This window comes from Chlorocebus sabaeus, chromosome 20 (genome assembly GCF_047675955.1).
Source record: "Chlorocebus sabaeus isolate Y175 chromosome 20, mChlSab1.0.hap1, whole genome shotgun sequence".
NCBI lineage: Eukaryota > Metazoa > Chordata > Mammalia > Primates > Cercopithecidae > Chlorocebus > Chlorocebus sabaeus.
Window position 1 is genome coordinate 135,271,963 of NC_132923.1, and position 23,403 is coordinate 135,295,365.

At 56.0% G+C, this 23,403-nt stretch overlaps 1 protein-coding gene across 1 annotated transcript in view; it reads right to left on the bottom strand.

Moving 5' to 3' along the window:
• LOC140709313 (ATPase family AAA domain-containing protein 3C-like) overlaps nt 1-19,056 on the bottom strand; it is a 36,370-nt gene extending 17,314 nt beyond the window's left edge. The window contains exons 1-11 of the mRNA XM_073007955.1: nt 18,982-19,056; nt 17,924-18,003; nt 17,620-17,689; nt 15,716-15,874; nt 15,003-15,059; nt 14,610-14,735; nt 14,163-14,287; nt 13,276-13,327; nt 11,096-11,166; nt 9,736-9,903; nt 8,123-8,231 (exon numbers count right to left, since the gene is read on the bottom strand). Of these exons, the coding sequence (XP_072864056.1) occupies nt 8,123-8,231; nt 9,736-9,903; nt 11,096-11,166; nt 13,276-13,327; nt 14,163-14,287; nt 14,610-14,735; nt 15,003-15,059; nt 15,716-15,874; nt 17,620-17,689; nt 17,924-18,003; nt 18,982-19,056 (1,092 nt within the window). The remainder of the gene's footprint in view (nt 1-8,122; nt 8,232-9,735; nt 9,904-11,095; nt 11,167-13,275; nt 13,328-14,162; nt 14,288-14,609; nt 14,736-15,002; nt 15,060-15,715; nt 15,875-17,619; nt 17,690-17,923; nt 18,004-18,981) is intronic.
• Between the last annotated feature and the right edge of the window lie 4,347 nt (nt 19,057-23,403).

The window sequence follows — 23,403 nt, forward strand, 5'->3', positions numbered from 1 at the left end:
ATCTGTGACCCTACCCCCAACCTTGTCCTTGCAAGAGACATGTGCTGCGGTGACTCAAGGTTGAATGGATTTTGGGCTGTGCAGGATGTGTCTTTGTTAAACAAATGTCTGAAGGCAGCTTGCTGGTTAAAAGTCATCACCATTCTCTTAACTTCAACCACCCAAGGACAGGTACATGGCCAAAGGTCGCAGGGACCTCTGCCTAAGAAAGCTAGGTGTTGTCTAAGGTTTCTCCCCATGTGATAGACTGAAACAATGCTACTAAAAGGTTTATGGAGATGTTTGCATATGCATCTCAAGGCACAGCATTTTCCTTTAAACTTATTCATGTCTCAGAGGTATTGTTCATATGTCTTACTGCCGATTTCCTCTTTTTCTTTGATCCTATTGTCCTGCCACTCCCCTGTCTTTAAGATGGTAAAGATAATTATCAATAAATACTAAGGGAACAGAGAGACCGGTGCCGGCGTGGGTCCTCTGTAAGCTGAGCGCCGGTCCCCTGGGCCCCCGCTTCTCTTTCTCTATACTTTGTCTCTGTGTCTTATTTCTTTTCTCAAGTCTCTCGTTCCACCTAACGAGAAACACCCACAGGTGTGGAGGGGCAGGCCACCCCTTCAGAAAGTTTCTAAGTGATGGTGGACTTTGCCCCCAAACCTGAGGAGATGCCACCAGGCTGTTCTCAGATGGGGATGAGGAAAAGGGGGCGTGACCTCCTGGATGCGGCCTCTGGGACCCTTGGGGCCCACAGGGCTTCTGCGCAAAACCTCAGGGCACGGAGGTGGTGCCCACCCTGGAGACTGGGCCTGCTGTGAGTGTCTGGAGAGCAGGGGCGGGGTGGGCCCCGAGCAAGGGTCCCTGGACAGGGGTGGGTGAGGCGGGACACTTACTGCTTTCCTTCTGTGGCCGGCTTAAGAACGTACTTGTCAAAATACATTCTCAGCAGGCGCTTCCGCCCCTCCTGCCGCGGCAGGTCGCAGTGGACCGTCACATCGATGCGGTTGTGGGTGGCCCAGTCCAACTGCTCGGGGTGGTGGCTGATCAGGACCAGCTTGAATCTGCGGAGCAGGGATGGGGAAGGAAATGCAGAGGCTGCCGGCCAAGCTGCCCCGAGGGGAACACGGGCTCCTCAGCCCCCTCAGGGAGACTTTCCGGGAGAATCTAAAACGGCAGCTTGTGAGCACAGGAAATATCGGGAGGACGCGGCACAGCCCTGGTCACCGCCAGCCCCACCACGCCCCGCTGTCCCCCCGCCCGGCTACCTGGGCCTCTGTCTCTGCCAAAAATACAAAAATTAACCTGGGCACGGTGTCGTTCTCCTGTAATCCCAGCTACTCCGGAGGTTTAGGCATGAAAATTGCTCGAACCCTCTGTCACGCGTGTCCGTGTGAAGACACCACCAAACAGGCTTTGTGTGAGCAACAAGGCTGTTTACTTCACCCGGGTGCAGGCGAGCTGAGTCCAAAAAGAGTCAGCAAAGGGTGCTGGGATTATCGTTAGTTCTTACAGGTTTTGGGATAGGCGGTGGAGTTAGGAGCAATATTTGGGGGCTGGGGGTGGATCTCACAAAGTACATTCTCCAGGGTGGGGAGAATTACAAAGAACCTTCTTAAGGGTGAGGGAGATTACAAAGTACATTGTCCAGGTTGGGTGGGGCAGGAACAAATCACAACACTGGAATGTCATCAGTTAAGACTGTTTTCACTTCTGTGGATCTTCAGTGGCTTCAGGCCATCTGGATGTACACATGCAGGTCACTGGGGATATGATGGCATAGCGTAGGCTCAGAGGCCTGACACCCTGGAGGTGGAGGTTGCGGTGAGCCCAGATGGCACCACTGCACTCCACCCTGGGCGAGCAAGACTACCTTGCCAAAAAAAAAAAAAAAGGAAAACAGGTCAGGTGCGGTGGCTCACGCCTATAACCCCACCACTTTGGGAGGCCGAGGCAGAAGGATCGATCGCTTGAGCCCAGGAGTTGGAGACCAGCCTGGGCAACAAAGAGAGACCCTGTCTCTACCAAAAATTAGGAGAGAACGAGAAAAACCCGATGAGTTCCCCTGCCGTAGCCAGACGCCCCCCAACCCCCACCCCATGACTGTAATCAAGGTTTTATTTAGAGACAGGGTCTCACTCTGTCACCCGGACTGGAGTGCAATGGTGGGATCTTGGCTCACTGCAACCTCGGCCTCCCATGCTCAGGTGATCCTCCTACCTCAGCCTCCAAGCCAAGAAGCTGGGACCAAGTTGGGACCACAGGCACGTGCCACCTGACCTGGCTTTTTTATTTTTTGAGAGAGTTTGAGAGAGTTTTTTGAGAGAGTTTGAGAGAGTTTGCTGCAGTGCAATGGCATGGTCTCAGCTTACTGCAACCTCCACTTCCCGGGCTCAAGTGATTCTCCTGCCTCAGCCTCCTGAGTGCCTGGGATTTCAGGCACCTGCCACGACACTCGGCTAATTTTTCTATTTTTTTTTTTTTTTTTTAAGGAGAGATGGGTTTCACCATGTTGGCCAGGCTGGGCTGGAACTCTTCACCTCAGGTGATCCACCCGCCTTGGCCTCACAAAGTGCTGAGAATCCATCATGGGCCACTGCGCCCGACCCCATCATCAAGGTTTTCAGGGACTAGCTGGAAAGCAGGGGCAGGGGAAGGTGCAGGGGCGGCGAGGCACGCAGTCCGGGCCATCGCCTGTTTGAAACCGCTGTGTCTTGTTTGCCGTGTACTTCGTGGAGGGAGGCAAAGGGGCACCCGCGTCTCCACAGCTGCAGGATGGGGCGCAAGCAGCCGGTCCCGGGTGGCATTCAGGCAGCCGGCCCCGCTGTGGCAGGTACCTCATGTGAAGCCCACCCTTCTGTGGTTAAATTCTCCAGAAAGCTCCAGCCTCTGTCTTTTCTTTCACCTTTGACCCCAGGAGGACGCTAGGGGACCCCAAACCCAGCCCCACATCAGCCAATAGACACAGCGCTGCGGCACCTGTGGGAGTTTATTAAGGGGAGCATTTCCTTAATGTGCAGGGACCCGAAAGGCAGGAGCGGGAGAGGTCCGCAGACAGGCTCCGTGAGGTGTGTTCTCGCCGTGGACTCAGGTTAAGTGGTGCTGATCCATCAGGCCAGGCCATCCCTCTTCAGCCAGAGCATTTTCTTCTGGTGATTCTGGACAAAGTCTTCAACATGGGCATCCAACAAGGCCTCGGTGAGCACTCCATCCTCAGAGGCACATGCCGTGGCCTAGTGAGGAGAGAGGGAGCTGAGGGAGGCCACCATGGGAACCCCCCACCTGTAACGCACGCCAGGACCCCGAGGTGGGGAGGGTCCAAACCAGGGGCACCAGGACGGCCTCAGGGTGAAACACAGGCTTCCTGTACCTCGGCAGAGCCCAGCATGCGTGTGGACACCGGGAGCGGCCCCTGCAGTGCCACAGCCCTGCCTGCATCCTCAGCACTGCAGTTTCTCAGTGACTTTCTAATAACAGAAAGCCGGAGGCCGAGCCCCACTGACGGCAGACCCAGGGCAGATCCCAAGAGGCAGGAGGGAATTGCAGACCCTCTGTGCGTCTCAGCCGTGGCCAGGCAGTGCCCCCGGGTCACAGTGCACCGCAGATCCTCAGATCCTCACCTTCACAGGCCTCCAGGGCAGAGGCAGCCACTGCCCAACCTCGGGGCACATAGGTGGTAGCATAAAGGTCACCCCTGCCTCCACCTCCCTGTCCTGGGCACAGGACTTGGCGTCCAGCACGCGGAGGCTGGAGCTGCTGGGACTGTCGCCCTTGGTGTCGCTTCAAGCACCTCAGGTGTGGCCCTTCTGCCATGGACAGGTCGCTCTCCATCCCAGTGCCAGTGAAAGGTGTGGAGTCCCCAAGGGGAGCCACCCGTGGGTCAGGGTGAGGGTGTGGGCACCCCCACTGGGCACCGTGCTTGGGAGTGCACCAGGATGCCTGGAGGAAGCACAGGGCAGGGGACCCTTCCGAGACAGCTGAGGGGGTCCCTCACCCCGTCCCGGCTGTGCCTCCCAGAGGCAGGATTCATCTCGCAGGGTAAAGGGGCAGCAGCACACCATCCTCCCACAACACGGCTGCCACAACGGGACCTGCCATGGGGATGACCACTTGGTGCCCGTCCCCTCTGGCAGCGCCCACCCCTCGCCAAGAGCCACTGTGTGGGGAGACACTGACTGGAGCTGGACCACCACTGTGGCTCAGGGGCCCAGGAGTGCAGGAGACGCTGACCGGAACCGGACTGCCGCTGTGCATCAGGGACCCAGGACTGCTCAGCATCATTTTTGGTCTTGAGCCCACCCAAGAGAGTTCAAACAGGTGCAGGAACCCTCAGGGTGCACCCAAGTGGCTGCACCTAACCCAGGGCCCAGCAGAGAAAAGGGGCTGAGCAGATGCTCACGGGGCTGCCCCACCAGGAAGCACGGGACCTGGCAGAGCCCACCAGAAGTGACAGTTAAATATCACGTGGCCTCCTGGGTGGGATTCTGGGCAAGACCCAGTCCCAGGTGGGGCCAACAGTGACACATGGCGTTCACCACGTGGCAAGGCCCCGGCCCGGGAGCTCTCTGTGCTACCCTGGAAATTCTTCTGGGAGCCTAAAGTCTTCAAGCTGTAAAAGTTGAAAGACAACACCTGGACCTGATGTCTTCACGTGTGAATTCACAAAACATTAAGAAGAATCAGCAGCATTCTTCAAACTCTTGGACAAATTGAGGAACATTTCCTCACTCATCCCTGGAGGCCAGCATTACCCTGATATCAAACCCAGACAAAGACATCACAAGACAAATGACAGGCCAATATCCCTGATGAGCATCGCTGGGAAAGTCCTCAAGAAAATGTCAGCAGAACGAATTCAGCAGTATAGTTAAAGGACTCTATACCCTGACCAAGCAGGATTTATTCCTGGAATGCAACGATAGTTCAACATATCAAAATCAATGCTCCACATATGAAATGTTCAACATACAAAAATCAGTCGATATTACCAGAGTGGAGGAAGGAAACCACATGACTGTCTCAAGTGTTGCAGGAAAAGTATTCGACCAAATACAACACCTTTTTTTTTTTTTTTTTTGAGATGGGGTCTCACTCTGTAGCCCAGGCATCTCGGCTCACTTCATGCTCCGCCTCCTGGGTTCACGCCATTCTTTTGCCCCAGCCTCCCAAGTAGCTGGGACTACAGGCACCTGCCACCATGCCCAGCTAATTTTTTATATTTTTGGTAGAAACAGAGTTTCACCGTGTTAGCCAGGATGGTAACGATCTCCTGACCTCGTGATCCACCCGCCTTGGCCTCCCAACGTGCTGGGATTACAGGCGTGAGCCACCGTGCCTGGTCACTTTTTTTTTTTTTTGGAGACAATGTTGCTCTTCTTGCCCAGGCTGGAGTGCAAATGGCGCGATCTCGGCTCAGTGCAACCTCTGCCTGCCCCATTCACGTGATTCTCCTGTCTCAGCTTCCCGAGTAGCTGCGATTACGGGCATGCACCACCATGCCCAACTAATTTTGTATTTGCAGTAAAGATGGGGTTTCTCCACATTGGTCACGCTGGCCTCGAACTGCCGACCTCAGGTGATCCACCCGCCTCACACTTTTATGATAAAAACACTCAGGAAACCAAGAATTGAAGGATACGCCCTAAACACAATGAAGGCCACATATCACAAGCCCATAGGTGACATACTCAGTGGTGGAAACAAAGCTTTTCCTCTGAGGTAAGGAACCAGGCAAGAATGCTTTACCGCTTCTATTCCACACACCACTGGAAGCTCTGGAGAGAGCAATTAGACAAGAAAAAGAAAGGTGATCAAAACTGAAAAGGGAAAGGGAAAATCACCTGTTCTCAGATGACATAATCTTATATGTAGAAAATCCTAGAATCCATATTGGAAGAAAACACGCCGTGACATCAGCAAACTCTTACAGGATACAAAATCAACAGCAAAGAACGCTGCAGTTCTCCATCCCAACAGTGAATAATGTGAACGGGGAATTACGAAACCGTTTCCATTTACAATAGCAGCGGAAAGAATAAAATACTTGAAAATTCACTTAAACAAGAAGCTGAAAGACTTGTACAATGAAAACTGGCCAGGCACAGTGACTCACGTCTGAATCCCAGCCCTTTGGGAGGCTGAGGCAGATGGATTACCTCATGTCAGGAGTTCAAGACCAGCCTGGCCAGCATGGTGAATCATCGTCTCTACTAAAAATACAAAAATTAGCCAGGCATGGTGGCGCGTGCCTGTAATCCCAGCACTTTGGGAGGCTTAGGTGGGTGGATTGCCTGAGGTCAGAGGTTCAAGTACAGTCTGGCCAACATGGCGAAACCCCATCTCTACTAAAAATACAAAAATTAGCCGGGCGTGGTGGCGTGTGCCTGGAATCCCAGCTACTCAGGAGGCTGAGTCAGGAGAATCACTTTACCCTGGGAGGAGAACGTTGCAGTGAGCTGAGATCACAACACTGGACTCTAGCCTGGGCAACAGAGTGAGACTCCGTCTCGGAAACAAGAGAAAACCACATAATATTGCTGAGAGACATCAAAGCAACATAGAGACTAAACACAGTCCCTGTGAGAACCCCAATTATGTTTTACAAAAATAGGAAAACCTTTCCTAAAATTCATATGGAATCTCAAAGGATCCTGAATAGTCCAGGCTGGAATTCAATGGCACCATCTCAGCTCATTGCAACCTCCACCTCCAGGGTTCAAGCAATTCTTCTGCCTCAGCCCCCTGAGTAGCTGAGAATACAGGCATGCACCAACACCACGCCCGGCCAATTCTTGTATTTTTAGTAGAGGTGGGGCTCAACATGTTGGCCAGGCTGGTCTCGAACTCCTGGCCTCAAGTGATCCTCTCCCCTTGGCCTCCCAGCATGCTGGGATTACAGGCATGAGCCACCATGCCCGGCTCAAATTATTCTTATTTTTTAAGACAGGGTCTCACTCTGTAACCTGGGCTGGAGTGCAGTGGCACAATCACAGCTCACTGCAGCCTCTGGCTCCTGGACTCAAGTGATCCTCCCACCTCAACCTCCCAAAGCCGCTGGCATTCCAGGCATGCACCATTAGGACTGGCTAATATTTTTATTTTTTGTAGAGATGGGGTCTCCCCTTGCTTTCCAGGCTGGTCCAGAACTCCTGGCTTCAAATAATCTGGCTGACTTGATCTCCCCAAATGCTGGGAATACAAACGTCAGCCAACACCACACCTGGCCTCTGCTTGCTTAGTTGTGGAAACAGACGTGGTCCCAAGTGGAGATGACCTGGAACACAGACATCAGCTCACCCACAAGGATAGGGTTTGAGATCTGGGGCTCTTTGTCACAGAGGCATAACCCAGCCTGTACGGACTAATACAGCCCCTACAGACCCTGGCGCCAACATTCAAATCAAGGTAACTGGCTACTTCATGAACCTGTCACACACGAAAGCGCTGCTAGGTGGAGTGACCAGGTTGTCACAGACTCTGCAGACCCCAGAGGCAGCGATGCCTGTGCCTGGCCTTGGTGCCTTCAGCCCCACAGACCTGGTTTTGCTTTTCCAGCAACCCCCAAAGACCAAAGCTTTCTGGATGGCCACGCCCACACTGCTCTGAGTCCCGGCTCCCCGTCCCTGCAGCAGCCACGGAGCTGCAGGAGGGGCCTCCAAGGAGCAGCCGGCTGTGGGACAATCAGAGGTCACTCCTGCCCATGTGTCTGAGCCCGTCAAGCAAGATCAAGCCAACGGCCGTGGTCCAGGAAACACAACATCCCTCCAGCCCCACCACCAAACTCAGGCGGGGGCTGTCCCGATGACCATTCACACCAGGGGGTGCCCATCTGCCAAGGTGAGCATCAAAAGCCCCCCGGCCCACCTGGCAGAGGCCAGATACTAGGATGCCGGACGGGCTTCCTGACCTGTGACCGTCAGCCACGGACATGCCCCACCCTTCTGAGGGCAGGAGCAGGGGCGCGCTAGTGTGTGGAGTGGCCCACCCGGGGCAGGTGCCCCGTATCACGTCTGTGCACCGAAAACCCCTCAACAAAAGCTGCTGTGTGACACTGGTGCTGGGACAGGCACAACCGGGCGTCTCCACAGCAGTTGGGCTCCCGTCTGGGTGGGTGCGCCCGAGCCCGACTCACCTGCCAGGACTGAACCAGCTGTGCGATCTCCCGGACTGACATGTGCTCCGTCAGCTCAGCGATCTCCTCGCACTTCCTCCCATAGTCAAACTGGGCCAGCTTCAGGCGCCTGGAGAAGGAGTTCCCAAGTGGGCCGGCCAAGGCAGCGGCTCCCACACCACGAGGTGGGGGCTGGAAGACAGGCAGCCAGGCGGGCACCCATGCCAGATGTCCCCTTGGGAGGGACTCTCTTCCTGTGACAGCCAAACTCCACCCTCTCCATGATGCAAACCAGGTCTGGGCTGAGCAGAGAGGTGGCGACTGCTGTGGGGCCTGGAGATGGCCGTAACCCCTCTTCACACCAGCCCTGCCCACACCTGCCCACTCAGCACCCACAGGGCGCATGGCCGTTACAGTGGCAGTGGCAGAGCCCTGACTTCCAGCAAAAGCATCTCCCTGGAGGCCACAGAAGCCAAGTCACCGTGCCAGGGCTATGAGCAGCCGTGGGAGTGGGAGTGCCCAGCGCGGGGAAGGGCCAAAGGGAAACTGAGGCCAGAACAGCTGGGCTAGCATGGAGCAGGCATCCGCGGAGGGGTTGGCAGGGGGAACCAGGCTCTCTTTGGAAAAGAGCGGCTTTTGCTGTCACTGGAGACAGCAGGAATTTAGGTCAGGTGCACAGAAGGACTCAGAAACCCGGGACCTGGGGACGCCAAGAGGTGGAGCAGCCTCTGCTCATCTGGAGTGTTTCTGAGGCAGCCAGCGTGCAGCCCCAGGGACTCTCATCACCTGGAGGGTTCTGCCCACCGTGCCTTCTGCACCCACCGCCAGCGACAGGGAGCCTGAAGGCCTCAGGGTACAAGTGCAGCCGGAGCCACGCCCCACACCATGAGGCTCCAGGGCCAGGCGTGGCAGCTGGAGGAAGGCCGGGCCAGCAGCCAGCAGGGGACCGTGAGGATCCTCTCCAGTCCCAACACGGGGCTCTCATGAGGAGCGTCTCCCTCGAATCCCAACATGGGGGTCTCAGAGCAACACTCCACGTCACCTCCCCTCACTGCCAGGGCCTGAGGCTGGCTGGGCACAGTGGCTGGCATCTGTAATCCCTGCACTGTGGGAGGCCAAGGCGGGCAGATCACCTGAGGTCAGGGTTTCGATACCAGCCTGGCCAACATGGTGAAACTGCATCTCTACAAAAATGCAAAAAGCAGTTGGGTGTGGTGGCAGACACCTATAATCGCAGCTACTCAGGAGTCTGAGGCAGGCGAATCGCGTGAACCCAGGAGGCGGAGGTTGCAGTCAGCTGAGATCGTGCCACTGCACTCCAGCCTGGGGCACAGAGCGAGACTGTCTCAAAAAAAAAAAGTTGAAGGTTTGTAAGTGATGGTGGGCTCTGCCCCCCAAACCTGAGGAGACACCACCAGGCTGTTCTCAGGTGGGGATGAGGAAAGGGTGGTGGCACATCCCTGGGTGCAGCCTCTGGGACCCTTGGGGCCCACAGGGCTCCTGCGCAAAACCGCAGGGCAGGGAGGCGGTGCCACCCCGGAGACTGGGCCTGCTGGGATCCTCTGGAGAGCAGGGCCGGGGGTGGGCCCTGAGCGAGGGTCCCTGGACAGGGGTGGGTGAGACGAGACACTTACTGTTTTCCTTCTGTTGCCGGGATAAGAACATACTTGTCAAGATACATTCTCAGCAGGCGCTCCCGCTCCTCCAGGCTGGGCGGGTCGAAGTAAAACATCACATCGATGCGGTCGTGGATGTCCCAGTGTAACTGCTTGGGGTGGCGGCTGGTCAGGACCAGCATGAATCTGCGGAGTAGGGATGGGGAAGGAAATGCTGGGGCTGCCGGCCAAACTGCCCCGAGGGGAACACGGGCTCCTTAGTCCCCCCAGGGGGACTTTTAGATTCGGGAGAATCTAAAGCGGCAGCTTGTGAGCACAGGAAGCACCGGGAGGATGAGGAACAGCCCTGGTCACCGCCGGCGCCACCACACCCAACTGTCGCCACGCCCGGCTACCGGAGCCTCTGTTCTCATCCCGTGTGGCACTTCCCTGCTGACACTCGCCCAGCCTGATAGGCAGCGCCAGGACCACCACTCCTCCTGCTGCCTGAGCCCTGCCGTGCTGGGAGCAGGGATGCGGCACCCAGAGTCCGTGTCAAGAGTGGCCACGCCAGCCAGGAGCAGGACCTTGGGGGCCCGGGTGCAGCGGAGGCTCAGCAGGGCCTCAGCCCTGCCTCTCTGGGAAGGACCTGAGCCAGGGCTCCAGGGAGCGTCTACCGGCAGCAGCGGAGCCAGGGAGCCCAACACGCCTGAGGAGTCGGCCACGGCCGCCTGGCAGGATTTGATCCTCCGTGTGACATGAGACCGGGACTGCAGGGGCCCAGGAGACCAAGAAAACTCAAACTTAGGGGATTTGGGAGGGGCTAGGGAGCCTGGCCATGGGGCCATCCACCTACTGGGGACGTCTGGGCAGCAGCTCACGGAGGAGGCACAATGTGGGGAGGGCCCCTAGCCTGGAGGGAGCACTCCTGTCCAGCATCTGGGCGGGGGGCCAAGGCCCCAGGCTCTGCCCAAACACACAGGACCTGCTCGTACCCAGCTTCCCGTGGGAGCAAACATGTCTCCATCTCCCACACCAGGGCACCCTCACCCTCCAAGGGAGACCCAGCAGAGCCTCAGACCATCAGACCACCTCCCTTGCCGGCACAGGACCGCAGAAACCCAGGGGCAGAGGGACCTGCAAGCTGGGGCGGCACCGCACAGGGCCCTGAGGACAGGACTGACCCCGGGTCTGCCCAGGAGGCCCCCGCATGTTCCTCAGTGACGCCCCATGCTGTCCCAAGCTGGACCGTTCCCAGGGGACATCCGAGGTGGGCACGTTGAGGCCATGGGTGCTGCCCAGCACTGTGATCCAGGGCCCCTGAGGTCCCTCGGTGGGAACCAAGGTCGATGGCTACAAAGCCCTACCCGGGGGCCCAGGACCCGAGGGGCCCCCTCACTTGTTGCTGCGCTCCTTCGTGTGGTCTAGGAAGGCGTTCTGGGTGGCTTTGAGGTCCTCGTTTATCTCCTCCTGCAGAGAGAAGGTTCAAGCCTTAGGCACCAGGAGCAAAGCCTTGTAAACAGCCACAGCAGAAGGTCCCACAGGCCTCCCTCCTGCAGGGAGCAGGGACGCGGCGACACTTTCATGGATCTAAACTCAAAAGCCTGACCAGGGCCAGGGACGGTGGCTCATGCATGTAACGTAGTATTTTGGGAGGCCGAGGCGGGCAGATCACCTGAGGTAGGGAGTTTGAGAACATCCTGGCCAACATGGTGAGACCCCGTCTCCACTAAAAATACAAAAATCAGCCAGGCTTGGTGGCACAACTGTAGTCCCAGCTACGTGGGAGGCTGAAGCAGGAGAATCACTTCAACCTGGGAGGCAGAGGTTGCAGCGAGCCGAAATCGCACCGCTGCACTCCAGCATGGGCGACAGAGTGTGACTCTGTATCAAACAAAAACAAAAACAAAAACAAAAACAAAAAAACCCCTGACTGGGCATGGGGGCTCACGTCTGTAATCCCAGAACTTCACAAGGTCAAGGTGGGAGCATCTCTGATAGCTCAGAAGTTTGAGCCCAGCCTGGGTAACGAGGGGAAAGTCCATGTCTACTAACATTACAAAAAAACAGCCGGGGGCGATGGCTCACGCCTATAATCCCAGCACTTTGGGAGGCCGAGGTGGCCGGATCACAATGTCAGGAGATCGAGGCCATCCTGGCTAACACTGTGAAACCCCGTCTCTACTAATAAATACAAAACAAAATTAGCCGGGCGTGGTGGTGGGCGCCTGTAGTCCCAGCTACTTGGGAGGCTGAGGCAGGAGAATGCCATGAACCCGGGAGGCGGAGCTTGCAGTGAGCTGAGATTCCGCCGCTGTACTTTAGCCTGGGCGACAGCGAGGCTCTATCTCAAAAAAAAAAAAAAAAAAAAAAAAATTAGCCGGGACCAGGCACAGTGGCTCACGCCTGTAATCCCAGCAGTTTGGGAGGCTGAGGGGGACGGGTCACCTGAGGTCAGGAGTTTAGGACTATCCTGACTGACATGGAGAAATCCCTTGTCTACTAAAAAAAAATACAAAATGAGCCGGGCGTGGTGGTACATGACTGTAATCCCAGCTACTTGGGAGGCTGAGGCAGGAGAATTGCTTGAACCCAGGGTGAGGAGGTTGCGGTGAGCCAAGATTGCACCACCGCACTCCAGCCTGGGCAACAAGAGCAAAACTCCATCTCAAAAAAAAAAAAATTAGCCGGGCATGTCACTGTGCCCCTGCAGTCCTGGCTACGCAGGCAGCTGAGGCAGGAGGACGGCTTGAGCTTGAAAGGTCGAGGCAAACAGTGAGCTGTGATCGCGCCACTGCACTCCAGCCAGGGCGACAGAGACCCTGTCTTAACATAAGAACTGTATGGCTGGGCGTGGTGGATCATGCATGTAATCCCACCATTTCGGGAGGCCAGGCAGGGAGGTCATTTGAGGTCAGGAGTCCTCAACCAGCCTGACCAAAATGGTGAAACCCCATCTGTACTAAAAATACAAAAAAATGCCTATAATCCCAGCTACTCAGAGGGCTGAGGCAGGAGACTAGCTTGAACCCAGGTGGTGGAGGTTGTAGTGAGCCAAGACCGCGCCACTGCAGGCCAGCTAAAGGGATAGAGTGTGACTTTATCTCAAATAAATAAGAATAAAAATAGACCGGTGCAGTGGCTCACACCTGTAATACCAGCACTTTGGGAGGCTCAGGCAGGTGCATCACGAGGTCAAGAGATCTAGACCATCATGGCCAACATGGTGAAACCCCATCTCTAGTAAAAATACAAAAATTAGCCGGGTATGGTGGCAGGTGCCTATAATCCCAGCTACCTGGGAGGATGAAGCAAGAGAATAGCATGAAGTGGAGGTTACAGTGAGATGAGATCGTGCCGCTGAACTCCACTCCGACAACATCTCGAAACAAAACAAAACAAAACAACCCTCAAAACCCAAACCTTAACTTTAAGCTGACCAAAAAAAAAAAAATGCTGGTTTTCACACAAAACTTAGAGAAAAAGGAATTGAGCAGCGGGCTGCAGCCTGATCCAAGATGACGGACGCACCCGCCCCACCACCTCCCTGTGGCCAGACAGAGGCTTAGTGACACTCACAGTGGCTCGCTTCGAAAGGAAGGCGTCCGCGTCGTCCAGGAAGAGCAGGAGGCTGTGAACGAGAGGGAGGCCCAGCACCGGGAGAGTGACACCTGGAGCGGCCCACAGCAGCGTCCGGCTGTGGCGGGAGCAGGCCGAGCGGGCAGATCCCGAAGGGGTGCAGCCTCTGCCCCATCGGGAACCCTAAGTCCTGGATCTGACAGAAGCCCATCAGCCTGGCCTCTGGGCAGCTGACCACGGACCAGCCTCACAAGGCCCCGGGAAGCCAATGGCACACGCAGGCTTCACCCCCACCTGGCCCAGTGCAGCGCTGGAGGCTGCTCAGAGTCCACACCAGGGGCAAGATCTTCTAAAGTGAAAGGTCAAAGGCCAGAGGGGAGGGTGCCAGCCATGAGGAATGTGGTGCCAATGGGGAGAGCTGAAGTCGCAAGGGTGTCCCAGCTATTAATCTATTAAACGGTGTGTGACTTTAATAGTCACACACCCTATTGTGTGCCATGCTGTCTTCAGCTAACTTCCAAATGGTTCTACCAAAAGGAGCCACTGCCCATGCCCACCTGCACGCGTGTCGGAGGGAGGGCGGCCATGGAGGTGGCGTCCCTGCAGCTGTGAAGACCCCTCTGCCCTTACACCCACCCACCTCCCTTCTGCCCTGAGACAAGTATCCCACTGGCAGCCTCCACACGCTGGGGGCCTCGTGTCCACCAGGGTCCACACTCAGGGGACCTTCCCTCCGAGGGACCCTCCGCCCAGCCTCCTGCGTGGCCACAAGGACAGAGCTGCAGAAAGACCACGAGGTCCCGGAAAGCCACCTGGACCCCCTTCCCCGAAGGCAGCCTGCTGGGCCGCAGTGAAGGGCCTGTGTGCATGCTGTGGGGACGTCTCACCCGTGCCGGCTGGTATTGGCCCAGTCAAACAGCTTGTGCATGGCGGTCACGCCTTCCTGCCCCATGGGGGCCACGTCCCTGCCTCTCATGATGGCGTAGTCCATGCCCAAGTTCAGGGCGAGATTCTAGATGGGAAGAGTGAGGGGAGGCAGAACAGATGTTCCCTGTGCCTCTGCAAAGCCTGCACACTCCACCCGGAGTGTGGAGTCCCTGCCGGGCGTCCCTGCCTGGAAGCCACAGTCTGGAAGCCACAGCCTGCCAAACAGGAGACGTCCCCTGCCTGGAAGATGGGAGGCGCTGTTACCCACACCAGCATGCTGACCCTACATGAGGGTGGCCAAAGGACTAAGGGGAGTCCATTCCCCAGGCAACTGAGCCCCCCAGACACCTGCAGGCAGGTGAGACCCCAGCGGCCCCTGGCCCACCTGCGCAGCCAGGTGCTCTCACCTTGGCAACGAGCGTTTTCCCGGTGCCTGGCGGCCCGTACATCAGGACATTCCTATACAGGCCGTGGTTCTTCTTCGTGTTCCTTGTTGCTATGGCCACGTTGCGCACCTGCGCTTCCAGGCTGGGCTGCCGGGGAAGACGGGGGCTTGGGGGACACACTCTGCACCCACGGAAGCCTCAGGGGCAGGGGCTGCAACAATGCCCTGTTGTGGACTCCACTCCTCGGGGTGCCGCCCAGGTCACGGACAGCCTATCCCCGACAGGGTCAAAGCAGTCGCATCTCAGAAGCCGAAAGCTCCTGGGTGACTCCTCGAGTGCCAGCAAAGGCCACAGCACGGCCCAGCTCCGGGGACCCCTCCCTGCACCTCCCTGGTCCCAGGCACACGGACTTACATGCAGCACAACACCCTCCAGCACGTCCTGGGGCCGATGGAGGAGCCGCCGGCTGACCTGCCGGAGGGGAAGGGGAAGCGCCATTGGGTCACCTGCCACAGCCACGGCACAGCCACTAACGCACAGACACGCTCGGTAACACACCGAAACGGAGCTGCCCCAAAGCACAGCCAGGACTGGCCAGGAGCTGGAATCCTATCCCACTAGGAGACTGGGTGACTATTGCTGGGATTGGGGTCACTTTCCAGTTCCTTATTGGCTTTTATTTCATTACCCACCGAGTGACCTGTGGAGACCCCACCACCCCTGTGTGGAGAACAGGCACCTCGGGGGATGGCCAGAGGCACGGTTCCCCAGGGAGGCCGCCAGACACCGTGGCCTGTAGCAGCTTCCCCGACACACACCAGCACACCCAGGTCCCGGGACTTGCAAGGACCCCGATGTGCTCCCAGGCCCCGTCAAGAGCCCCGAGCAGGGGAGACCGAGGCAGACGGGGGAAGGGTCTCACTGATGCAGACCCCTAAGCTACAGCGAAAACCCAGGCATGAAGGGGCGTCCGGGTGCCCCTCGTGTGGGGAAAGGGAAGGAACAGGAGGGTGTGCCCGGACAGGAGGGTGTGCATGGACAGGAGGGTGTGCACGGGCAGGTTTTCCTCATGGAGCAGAGGGGACTCAGCCAGGAACCGCACTCAGGGAGGACCAGGCCCGCGCCGCTACCTGGAAGGGGTGCTGCAGCGCCTCCAGCACCGTGATGCGGGACGTCTCGCTCACCAGGGACGGCTTCCACAGCCGAGCCTCGATGAAGCGGGCCGCCGCGGCTGTCCCATTTTTGGCAGAGTAGACCCCGCCAGCCAGCAGCGTCAGTCCAACCACCTGCAGCAGAGACACAGAACCGGCGAGCCTGCCCCACCCTCCCTCCCTCCTAGAGCGGGACATGCACGGGGCTGCCCCACCCTCTCTCCGCCCAAGGGAGAAGCACAGGGCTGTGTGCTGGCAGCACAGGAACCCGAATTCCCCGCCCCGAATCCCACAGCCACGCGGTTACAGGAGGCAGGCGGGGCCGTCACAGCGCCTTCACTCAGGGCCATTTTCTCTGCAACTGGCAGCATAAATCCTGCAAAGCCCGGGTCGCTGAGCAGGGCCCTGGGCAGACCCAGCTGGCTATGTCACAGGGCCACACCCTCTGCTACTTTCTTGGCCACTAAAATGGTACTTTATTCCTGGAAAACAAGGCTGACCAGAAATCTCTGACTTGTTTTAAAAATCAATTACGCCGGCTGGGCGCGGTAGCTCAGGCCTGCGATCCCAGCACTTTGGGAGGTCGAGGCAGGCGGATCACCTGAGGTTAGGAGTTGGAGACCAGCCTAACCCACATGGAGAAACCCCATTTCTACTAACAATACAAAAAGTTAGCTGGGCATGATGGCACATGACTGTAATCTCAGCTACTTGGGAGGCTGAGGCAGGAGAATTGCTTGAACCCGGGAGGCAGAGGTTGCAGTGAGCTCAGACCGCGTCATCACACTCAAGCCTGAGCCACAAGAGCAAAACTCCATCTCAAAAAAAAAAAAAAAAAAAAGAAAGAAAGAAAAATCGTTTATGCCAGGCCGGGTAGCCCATCCCTGTAATCCCAGCACTTTGGGAGACCAAGATGGGCAGATCACCTGAGGTCAGCAGTTCCTGGCCAGCCTGGCCAAGAGGGTGAAAACCCATCTTCACCAAAACACAAAAATTACCCGGACATGGTGACCTGCACCTAATCCTGGCAACAGGACAGGCTGAGGCAGGAGGATGGCGTGAACCGGGGAGGTGGAGCTTGCAGCCACCGCACTCCAGCCTGGGGACAGAGTGAGACACTGTCTCTAAATACAAACAGAAGTCAACAGTGCATTAAGCAGCTCCCTCGTGTCCTCACGGGACACCGTCTCACCAACACGGGCGGCAACACCACCTGCGACATTCACCGTCACACAGGCGACGCCACAGGCAGGCGCTGCAGTCACAGCTCAGGGCGCCGGCACCACGGCGGAGCAAGTGCCCACTGCTGCCTACTGTGTGCTGGGCAGCGGGGGACGGAGGACGCAGCCGTGTGCGACGTGGTGTGCCACCACACTAGACCGACGCCTGCGCACAAAAGAGTGAGGCTGTAAACGAGAGAGGAATCTGTGAACTTCAAACTCTCAGGGTTTTCTGAGGAATAAAGATTTTTGCAAAATGGAGTCAGGGTCACCTTCTGTTTTCTTTTTTTTTTTGGAGAAGGAGCCTCGCTCTGTCCCAAGGCTGGAGTGCAGTGGCAGGATCTCGGCTCACTACAACCTCCGCCTCCTGGGTTCAAGTGATTCTCCTGCCTCTGCCTCCTGAGAAGCTGGGACTACATACACGTGCCACATGTAGAGATGGGGTCTGACTGTGTGGCCGAGGCTGGAGACTGTTTTCTTCTCCCAGCTCGAGGAGCAGCCCCCACAAGCCCAATTTGGCTTGTTCCGTGCTGGGAGAGCTCCAGGGCCTGTGCAGAGCGAGCAGGGACATGACCCGGGGACAGGACCCGGGGTTCCAGGAGGCCCCCACAAGCTGCCCCACAGCCACCTGCCAGCCCTACCCGGGACACGCGTGTTTACCGTGGCTGTCACTGAGTACCGCTCTGTCACAAAGGCACGGAATCTTTCCCCAAACATGGTGACAGATGTCCTGCGGGGAAAGCAGTGGTGTGACCAGGACGGACACGAAGATCCGAGCCACACAGCAAGAGCAGGTTGAGGGTGAGGCCCTGACACAGCGGCCCGATCCTGCCAGGACAGAGGGGCAGTGCCCCCACCAAGGAGCCAGCCTGGAGCAGCCAGGCCTGGGACACCTGGAGAGCGCCTAGGACCAGTGACACACACCTGCAGGGCCACGTCTGCGGCTGGCCTGGGCAGCGCTCACCTGATGGATGCCAAGAAGGTCTGATGGTGCTTCTGCACCGACTCCTCCTGCTTCCGTAAGTTCTCCTCATTGACAAGTTGCTGAGAAGTCACAGAAAAAGAGAAAAGCCTTTAAAACCAGAAAAATGCTCAGCACCAATCCAGAGGTTGTGTCTGCCCCAGGATGGGAGGGCTCCAAGCGTCTCGGGCACCTGGGGCCCTGCAGATGACACAGCCTGACACAGACACAGGTGACATCAGCCGGGACGGCTGTCGCTGAGGGGCTGCTTTCAGGAGCCCAAACTCCCCAGCGGCAGAAAACAGCCCCCACTGTGGCTTCCCTGAGAAGGGCCACTGCGCGGCAGACCTCCCAACACCACCGCTCTGATTCAGGCTGTGCTGAAGGAAGCCGCTGTCTTCTGCCAAGAAAACGTTAAAGCTACAATGGCCACAACAGGCAACGCGTGAACCCCGCCTGTGAGCTCAGGACTGAGGGTGACGAGCCGGGCGCGGTAGCTCACACCTGTAATCCCAGCATTTCGGGAGACCGAGGCAGGTGGATCACTTTAGGTCAGGAGTTCAAGACTAGCCTGGCCAACATGTCGAAACCCCATCTGTACTAAAAATACAAAAAAGCAGCTGAGTATGGTGGCAGGTGCCTGTAATTCCGGCTACTTGGGAGGCTGAGGCAGGAGAATCGCTTGAACCCGGGAGGCGGAGGTTGCAGTGAGCTGAGATCACACTACAGCACTGCAGCCTGGGTGACAGAACGAGACTCCGTTTCAAAATCAATAAAATAGAAAAAGTCCTGCTGAGCTCAAACAAATGAGGTGAGAATGTCAAGAAGACCCAGGCCCTCCAAACGACCAGACACCCTCACCAACACTGGTCCTCCCTCTCGGGTGGCACTGCAGCAGCATCTCTCACCTCCCCTTGGAATGAGGCGCCCAAGCTCGGCCCTGGGCCCCACTGCTGCCCATGTACACGCCCCTGGCCCTACCCACGGGCAGTAGCCCACCAATCTCCACGCCAGAACCCCATGTGCACCCCGGCCTCCCCACACACACCGGCTCCACTCACTTTGAGCTTGGACTGTTGCTCCGGCTGCAAAGTCCGCTCCTGCATCTGCACCAGATTCACGGCGTCCTTCGACATGGCCTGCGGGCGCAGAGGCACGGAGGGCAGGTGTTAGGATACACGCAGGACTGGGCAGGCATGCACACCAGCCAGGGGGCTTTCACACAGCCACACCTGGACCTCAAAGCCCCCAGCCCTGCCTGAAGGGGTGGCCTCCCCTCCACACCTGTGGTCGTTTCTCGTAAGGTGGAACGAGAGACTTGAGAAAAGAAATGAGACACAGAGACAAAGTATAAAGAAAGAAAAAGTGGGCCCAGGGGACCGGCGCTCAGCATACAGAGGACCCACGCTGGCACGGGTCTCTGAGTTCCCTCAGTATTTATTGCTCATTATCTTTACCATCTTAGAAAAAGGAAAGTGGCAGGATAATAGGATCATCATAGGGAGAAGGTCAGTAGTAAGACATATGAATAAAGATCTCTGTGACATAAGTTTAAGGGAAAATGCCTTGATATGCATATGCAAACATCTCTATAAATCTTTTCAGTGCATAAAGAGCAGCATTGCGCTAGCACATCCCACCTTTCGCCCTAAGGCGGTTTTCTCCTTTCTCAGTAAACAGAACATCTCTGTTTTACACTGAGATGTTCCATTGCCCAGGGACAGGCAGGAGACAGATGCTTTTCTCTATCTCAACTGCCAAGAGGCCTTCTTTCCTCTTATACTAATCCTCCTCAGCATAGACCCTTCATAGGTGTCAGGCTGGGGGACGATCAGGTCTTCCCCTTCCCACGAGGCCATATTTCAGACAACCACATGGGGAGAAAGCTTGGACAATACCTAGCTTTCCTAGGCAGAGGTCCCTGCGACCTTTGGCAGTGTACATGTTTTTCTTAATCTCAAGTACCCAGGGACATATACACTTGAGATTAAGAAAATGGTGATAACTTTTCACAAGCATACTGCCTTGAGGCACTTGTTTAACAAAGCACACCCTGTAGAGCCCAAAATCCTTTAAACCTTGAGTCACCACAGCACATGTCTCTTGCAAGGACAAGGTTGGGGGTTGGATCACAGATTAACAGCATCTCAAATACAGAACAAAATGGAGTCTCTTATGTCTACTTCTTTCTATATAGACACAGTGACAGTCTGATCTTTCTTTTCCCCACACTGCCTCACCATCCTCCTTCCCAGTCACACCTGGTATGAGGAGGCCCCATCCCCAGCACAGAGGCTTCTGCATTTGTGCGGATTTACCCCCCAGGGACGGTCTTGGAGGGTCACATCGGGGAGGCCATCCCACGTGGACGGGAGGAGGCTATTTCCCAATTCAACGTAAAGTCAGGTGATGGCTAAAGGGTCCTCTATTTTTTCACGTTACAAACGCTTTTCCTAAGCTTCCAATGGCTATTGTCATTGATCTGCTATCAGGCACGTGCAGGCAAGAACGGGAATCCATAAGAATCGGATACCAGCCAACACGCCGAGGGTGACGAGGGCAAGCGTACGACAACGTCCCCAGTTACACTTTGTTCCTAGTGGGGAACTGACAGGTCGACGTTTGGGTGTTCTGGGACAGAGGTACGTATTTTCCGAGCTCCTGAGGCCTAAGCATCAGGTCTCAAATTTTTCTGGGATGACAGTTTTCCCATCACAAAATTTTACCATAAACATCTTTGGCCAGGCGTGGTGGCTCACACCCGTAATCGCAGCACTTTGGGAGACCCAGGTGGGCGGTTGATGAGGTCAGGAGATGGAGACCTTCCTGGCTAACATGATGAAACCCCATCTCTACTGAAAATACAAAAAATCAGCCAGGCGTGGTGGCGGGCGCTTGTAATCCCCGCTACTCGGGAGGCTGAGGCTAGAGGATGGTAGCATGAACCTGGGAGGTGGAGTTTGCAGTGAGCTGAGATCGTGCCACTGCACTCCAGCCTGGGCAAGAGACCGAGACTCCATCTCAAAGAAAAAGAAAAGAACAGATTAAAAGAATGAGAGAATATGCTGGTTTAGGTGTCAAGGATCCTCTTGGGCAAGGAATTTGTCACTAACAATTGGCCAGGTATTAACCACAAATTACAAAGGAAACAGAACTAGAAAAATAAGCCTATAGAAGAGATTCTGAGACAGGAAAAAAACATCTTAGGAAAGAGAAACACTGACAGGGAGAACAGAGAAAGTGAGAGAGAGATAGAGTCAAAGAGAGAGAGAAAAGGATAGAAGTAGTAAAGGAAAAGCAATCTGCCCCGTTCTTTTAAAAGCCAAGAGTAGGCCCGGCGGGGCAGCTCAGGCCTGGAATCCCAGCACTTTGGGAGGCCGAGGAGGGCGGATCACGGGGTCAGGAAATCGAGACCATCCTGGCTAACACGGTGAAACCCTGTCTCTACTAAAAATACAAAAAATTAGCCAGGCACGGTGGCAGGTGCCTGTAGTCCCAGCTACTAAGGAGGCTGAAGCAGGAGAATGGCGTGAACCTGGGAGGCGGAGATTGCAGTGAGCCAAGATTATGTCACTGTCCTCCAGCCTCGGCGACAGAACAAGACTCCATCTCAAAAAAAAAAAAAGAAAGAAAGAAAGAAAGAAAAAGCCAGAGTAAATTTAAAACCTATACTTGAGGCGAGGAGTGGTGGCTCACACCTGTAATCCCAGCACTTCGGGAGGCTGAGGGGGGCAGATCACCTGAGGTCAGAATTTCAAGTACAGTCTGGCCAACATGGTGAAACCCCGTCTCTACTAAAAATATAAAAGCTAGCCGGCTGTGGTGGTGGACACCTGTAATCCTAGCTACTTGGGAGGCTGAGGCAGGAGGATCGTTTGAACCCGGGAGGCAGAGGTTACAGTGAGACAAGATGGTGCCACTACACTCCAGCATGGGCGACAGAGCAAGACTCTGCCGGGGAAAAAAAAAAAAATGCTATTCCAAACATCAGACATTACGTAAGAATACCACACTTCTTGACACCCACCATCATCAGGGAAAGTAGAAAGAATGAATCAGACTTTAAAGAACCACTTGAGGCCAGGCGCGGTGGCTCATGCCGGTAATCCCAGCACTGTGGGAGGCCGAGGCAGGTGGATCTCAAGGTCAGGACATCGAGACCATCCTGGCCAACGTGGTGGAATCTCTTTCTACCAAAAACACAAAAATTAGCCGGACACGATGGCATACACTTGTAGTCTCAACTACTCAGGAGGCTAAGGCAGAAGAATGGCATGAACCCAGGAGGCAGAGCTTGCAGTGAACCAAGATAGCACCACTGTACTCCAGTCTGGGCGACAGAGCAAGACTCCATCTCAAAAAAAAAAAAAAGCCAATCGGATTTAGATTGTGAGGTCTAACCCTGGCCAATAAGGAAACCACACAGCAGTAGGCGCTACCTGCGTCAGGAAAAAGAACCTTCCCCTCCCTTGTCCAAGCGCTCGCCATTGCTCCATCTATGAGAAGCCCCCTTCTATAGAAGTAAATTTCCTAGCTGAGAAAAATGTACATTCGAGTGCTACTTCTTTTGCGACACCGAAAATTTACGTATAACACAGTGAGCCGCCGAGATCTCGCCACTGCACTCCAGCCTGGGCGACAGAGCAAGACTCCGTCTCACAAAAAAAAAGAAAGCCGGCTAGGCACGGTGTCTCAGGCCTGTAACACAAACACTTTGGGAGGCTGAGGCAGGAGGATTGCTTGAGCCCAGGAGTTGGAGACCAGCCTGGGAAATCAAGAGAGACCCCGTCTCTATCAAAAAATAAAAAGAGGAGGAGGAGGAAAACCAAATGAGTTCCCCAGCCATAGCCAGATGGCCCCCCCAACCCCCAAACTCCCCAATGGCCATCAGGAAGGGCTTGGTTTTATTTTTATTTATTTATTTATTTTGAGACGGAGTCTCGCTCTGTCGCCCAGACTGGAGTGCAGTGGAGTGATCTCGGATCACTGCAAGCTCCATCTCCTGGGTTCCCGCCATTCTCCTGCCTCAGCTTCCTGAATAGCTGGGACTACAGGCCCCCGCCCCACACCCGGCTAATTTGACCGGGTTTCACCGTGTTAGCCAGGATGGTCTCCATCTCTTGACCTCGTGATCCGCCCGCCTTGGCCTCCCAAAGATTACAGGTGTCAGCCACCAAGCCCAGCCAACAAACGTTTGCAATTAGTGGGCGTGGTGGTGCACGCCTCTGGGGCTAAGTAGGACCTAGTAGGGTATGGCTACTGGACAGGCTGAGGCAGGAGGATCACTTGAGCCTGGGAGGGCGAGGCTGCAGTGAGCTATAATCACACCACTGCACTCCAGCCTGGGCTCAGAGCAAGAACCTGTCTCTGTAAGGAAAATGAGAGAGAGAGAAATGGAGAGAGTGGGCAGAGGTGAACCGCCTCCCTCCAAGCACTGCAGCTCCCAGGGTTCTGTCTGCTCTCTGACAGACCCGCTGCATGCC